Source organism: Benincasa hispida, chromosome 5, assembly GCF_009727055.1.
Source record: "Benincasa hispida cultivar B227 chromosome 5, ASM972705v1, whole genome shotgun sequence".
In the NCBI taxonomy this organism is placed as follows: Eukaryota; Viridiplantae; Streptophyta; class Magnoliopsida; order Cucurbitales; family Cucurbitaceae; genus Benincasa; species Benincasa hispida.
This window is the reverse complement of record NC_052353.1, coordinates 41,878,130-41,883,277: the sequence shown is the minus strand read 5'-3', so window position 1 is coordinate 41,883,277 and position 5,148 is coordinate 41,878,130. Positions and strand designations below refer to the sequence as shown.

General features: G+C 35.0%; 1 protein-coding gene across 1 annotated transcript; it reads left to right on the top strand.

Moving 5' to 3' along the window:
• The first annotated feature begins 671 nt into the window (after nucleotides 1-671).
• LOC120078715 (protein JINGUBANG-like) lies at nucleotides 672-2,749 on the top strand. Its single transcript, XM_039033013.1, has one exon. The coding sequence runs from the start codon at nucleotides 785-787 to the stop codon at nucleotides 2,204-2,206; it is 1,422 nt and encodes a 473-aa protein (XP_038888941.1). The 5' UTR covers nucleotides 672-784; the 3' UTR covers nucleotides 2,207-2,749.
• Nucleotides 2,750-5,148: the final 2,399 nt, after the last annotated feature.

Below are 5,148 nucleotides of genomic sequence, written 5' to 3'. Positions count from 1 at the left end.
AATTTTCATGGAGGGGAGGAGTATTTTTGCTCGAATGGTAACATATTGTTAAAAAGAAAAAATAGTAATTTTTCAAAGTCAATTCCAATATTCTAAAAACAAAAATGTTTTAATTCAAAAGTACAAACTCGTTTTCATTTTGCTATAACATAAATTTCTTTAATCTAAAACTCATCACATTCAAACAAAGCCGCCTAATCAAGCACTAAAAAGAATTAATATTCAATTATTACCAATTTTGATTAAATTCCAAAATTGACCATTGAAATCTCCCCTGACCCGACTGACCCGACCCGGATATCCATAAACAGAAGGATGGAAACAGCCCACTCGATCTAAAACGACGCCGTATTCCTATATACGGAATTTCGAAAGTCAAAAGTCAAACCCCAATCTGAAAACGTTTGTTTCTCTTTCGATTCCAATCCCCCCCTGAATTAGCGTGTGAAGTTTAAACGCCGCATTTAAAAATAAAGAAATATTAAAATTAAAATTGTGGTCCTTTTCCGTCTCACCAAATTCATCTACCATGTTACCGGTACCCCCGGTTTCCCGGTTTCCTTCAGATAATTATTTCTCTCTCTACCACGTGGCAACCTCCCATTCCTTCTTCTCTCTCTAATATTTTTTTCCTATATAATCTCCACCTCCCCGCTCCTGAAATTGATAAAAAAACATTCACTTTTTTTTTTAAAAAAAAAAACCCAAAAATTGTTTTCATTCGTTACAATACAATTTCGTTAAATTCTCTGAAGAATTTTCAAACGATTTCTTGTGATTTTTGATGAGAGAGGATCGAGGTGGAGGAGTCATGGTGATGGAGCGGCGTAATGGATTGAATCGAAAGCGATTTGGAGCTTATTTGCAGTCCGATCCGGCGATTTTTGCTGGTGATGATAACGATTTCTCTCCCCGGCATAGCAATGCATCTGCTGCGACTAGTCCGGTGTATAACTACGACAAATCGCCGGCGAGTGGTGACGCTTCACCGTATTTGATGTCGCCGTGGAATCAGTCTGCTTCGCCGTATTCGAAATCTCCGTGGATCGTTCGATCGGGGATGAATCTGTACGACGATGAATTTTATGCTCAGAATGGACTCATCGGCTCTCTGGTGCGAGAGGAAGGTCATGTGTATTCGTTGGCAGTGGCAGGGGATTTGTTGTATACTGGATCGGATAGCAAGAACATTCGTGTGTGGAAGAATTTGAAGGAGTTCACTGGATTTAAATCAAACAGTGGATTAGTGAAGTCCATAATCTTGTGTGGAGATAGGATTTTCACAGGACATCAAGACGGAAAGATTCGTATCTGGAAAGTTTCGTCGAAGAATCCGAAATCTCATAGCCGAATCGGAAGCTTACCGACGTTGAAGGAATTCGTCAAAAGCTCAATGAATCCGAGAAATTACGTGAAAGTCCGGCGCAACCGCAACGTCCTCCGTATAAAGCATTTCGACGCCATTTCCTCGATGAGCCTAAACGAGGAGTTAGGGCTTTTATACTCCGGATCTTGGGATAAAACCATGAAGGTCTGGCGAATCGCAGATTCGAAATGCCTCGAATCAATCACCGCTCACGACGACGCCGTGAACGCCGTCGCATCAGGATTAGAAAGCCTTGTGTTCACCGGATCCGCTGACGGAACAGTGAAGGTCTGGCGGAGGGAGTTACAGGGAAAAGGCACAAAGCATTTTCTGGTTCAGGTGTTGCTGAAGCAAGAAAATGCCATAACGGCGTTGGTTGTGAACCTGTCATCGGCGGTCTTGTACTGCGGTTCATCAGACGGAGTAGTGAATTATTGGGAGAGCGAGAAGCATTTATCACACGGCGGAGTCCTCCGCGGCCATAAACTAGCTGTACTGTGCTTAGCGACGGCCGGAAACTTGGTGTTCAGTGGATCAGCGGACAAAAACATATGCGTGTGGCGGAGGGAAGAGAACACCGGATCTCACACGTGTCTGTCTGTTCTGACCGGCCACTCAGGACCGGTTAAATGCTTAGCCGTTAAGGAAGATGAAGAAGAATCGCCATCGTCACCGGAAGAGGAAAGCAATGTGAAAAAGCTATACGGAAGCTATAGCAACCGGCGGTGGATTGTGTACAGTGGTAGCCTGGATCGGTCGGTGAAGGTGTGGCGCGTGGCGGAAAACGCGCCGGAGCTGTTGAAACTCCGGGACGCGGATAGACCGTACAACAAGAAGTAGTGAACGCAAAAAAGGTGAAGAAGTACAGGCCGTTTCATTTTGCATGGCGTTTGGGGCAGTTGAAAGAGATCCGATTCCCTACGGAAGGGTCTACAGAACTCAATACAACCAAACCAATGAAATGACGCCACGTGCATTAGCACGAATATGACTGGGACGGGTGTAAATACAGAGGAAGATAAGGAAGGAAAACGAAAAAAATGTGCTTGGAATGCAAATAGAGAGTTGTTTAGGGGGGGTGACGGTTTGTGAATACCGAATTTTTCTGGTATGAAAATGGAAGTTTTTTCTTAAAAAAATGGTTTGTCATTTCAAGAACTTTGAATTTGGGAATTTTCAAGCCGACATGAAAATTAATTTTCCTGTGTCGTGTTGTTTTGATGTTTTGGAAAATTAGAGAGGGGGTTGCTTTGTTGCAGCTTTGGATTTAAGATTCTGTGTTTGGTGTGTGTTGTTTCTTTTTTTTCTTTTGTATAAAGATATGGTCATAGAAATGTTTTGTAGCTTATCCCTAAAGTAATATAAAGGTGTAATATTCTCTCACTTTTTATAATTTTTACCTTATTTTTCTGCACATTGTTACACTTTACTATTAGTGTTTTATTTATCTTTTTTTGGTCATCTTAACGTGAGATATAAATATACATACTTCAATGGGAAAGGAATATTAACTCATTAGTTGTATGTTATAATAATTATTTTTTTTTTAAAAAAAGTTCTCGTATTTAATCATAATGTTCGAATGGTTTGTTTCTCAACTATAAAAAGTGTACAATAAATTTATGAATTTTTAATTTGATCAATAAATCTTTAAATTTTTAATGTTGTGTTTAATTGAATACAAATTCAAAGTTAGTTCTTTGTTTAAAAAATACTCATGAATTTTCAAATGTTTCATTGATATTTTTAAACTTTAGAAAAAAAAATTCTTACCAAATTATTTTAGGATTTCTTCCACGGTTATGTATCCTTAATGGAGTAAGGAACCCCTATTTAGATGAAAAATGAAGGAAGGAGCAGGAAAAAATTTCTCATGAGCTATATAAGGATAAGAGCATTCCCTGTTCGCCAATCTAATTATCTTTTTATTATTTTTTAATCCTATATATATGTATAATGTATGAATGGTTAATTAAATAACTTTTTATGACATTTTATTTTATATCATTTTCAGAGGTTTAAGATTTTTTTTAATGAGAAATTACCCATGTGTAACGAGGATTGATAGTTGAGCATTAACTATTTGATTGAAAACTTTTTTAAAACATAATTTAATTGTTAAAGAGATTAAATAAAGAATAAATTCTCGTGGAGAATTCCATCTCCGCAAATTTTAAATGGAAAATTTTGTGAGTACGAGGAATCAAATGAGGAGTAAAACCAAGAAGTCATCCTCTTCCCCCCCCCAAAAAAAAAGCCATTGCAACAAATTTGGTAATGCATATGTTTTTTTTTTTTTTGGCAAATGTATTGTAATTAAAGTGTAGGTGGGAGAATTGGACCTCTAACATCGACATGTTTTGTTTCTTTTGTCTCCTATTAGTTGTCAAAATTATGACCCAAAATTTGAACATGTTTCAAAATATATTAATTAAACATTCAACTACTAATGTACAACCCTTGTTAAAACATTCAAGTCCAAAAGCCTCTTGATGATATTCAATTATTCGCTCCTTTCTTCTTGCTATAGGATATACTTTGATTGTAGGTAGTTTTAGAGATTGAAAAATGGATGAGAAATATGAGTAAAAGGAATATTGAAGAAGAGAGAGAAAAAAAGGAGAGAAAATAGTGATATGTTAGGCCAAATCGAAACATAAGAGAGGAAATGATTGAGGGAGATAATGGGGTATAGATAAATGTCTTTCATCCATATATTAACCACAAAGATATTTAAAAATTTTTTTTTGAAAGGTTAAGGGTACTAATGCACATTTTAAAAGTTTATGAGTAATTTTTAAACGAGATATGACCTCCATGTCCATAATACTAACAATAAGGGTATATTTGAACTGTTTTTTTTTAAGTGTATATAAGGGTAACTTTTAAAAGTTGAGAGATATTTTTGAAACAAACTACTAGTTATTTTTATCTAAAAACTAACCATTAATGGTAACTTTATTTAATGAAGCTATTGAAAGTTAGAGACATTTTCAATAATTTAGCATTTTTTAACCTGCATAAAAAAGATACTCTGTATTTCCATGGGAAATTGCCAAAGATGGTCCAAACACCAAGAGTTAAAAATATTTAGGATAGTTTTAAAATTTAAAGACTAATAGGATTCTTGAGGTTATGAAATGACTAGTTTGCCCTTCAATGTAAAAACTCTCGTCATTAATTTCTAAAGCTCCAAATTCTTCATTCAAGTCTAATATCTCTCGATCACTCTCAAACTCTAATATCACTCTCCATATTCCATTCTTCAAATTTTATTGTTAGGATTTACATTTTTACTAAAGATTTCGAGTTTTCTTACTTTTTTTCAACAATTGTTTGACAACCACATTTTTCCATTGTTTTTTTCTACAACTTATAGAGTAGACTTTTTTCCCTTATTTTTATATTGTGGATTATATTAGTCTGTGTGTTTGGAGTAAGACTATTTTAGTTTATATTATAATAGTTTATGTGTTTGGGTGCAAACTAAAATAGTCTTAGTTATAATAATATGTATTTGGAGCACCGACTATTTTATTATGGATTAAATAGTTTGTGGTTAGGACGCAAGTTCTTTTATTCTTGATTTAGGTCTTTTCTAGTATTCTTTTATTACACCATTAGTGGTATCTTAAATATCATATTTTGTCGACACATAAATTAACCAAACTTATTTCATAATTTTTTCATATCTAAATTGATTGAAAAGTATATTTGTAATATTTTTTGAAGACACTCAAACTTAAACAATTATTAAAATTGGGCCTCAAAGTTGCAAATTT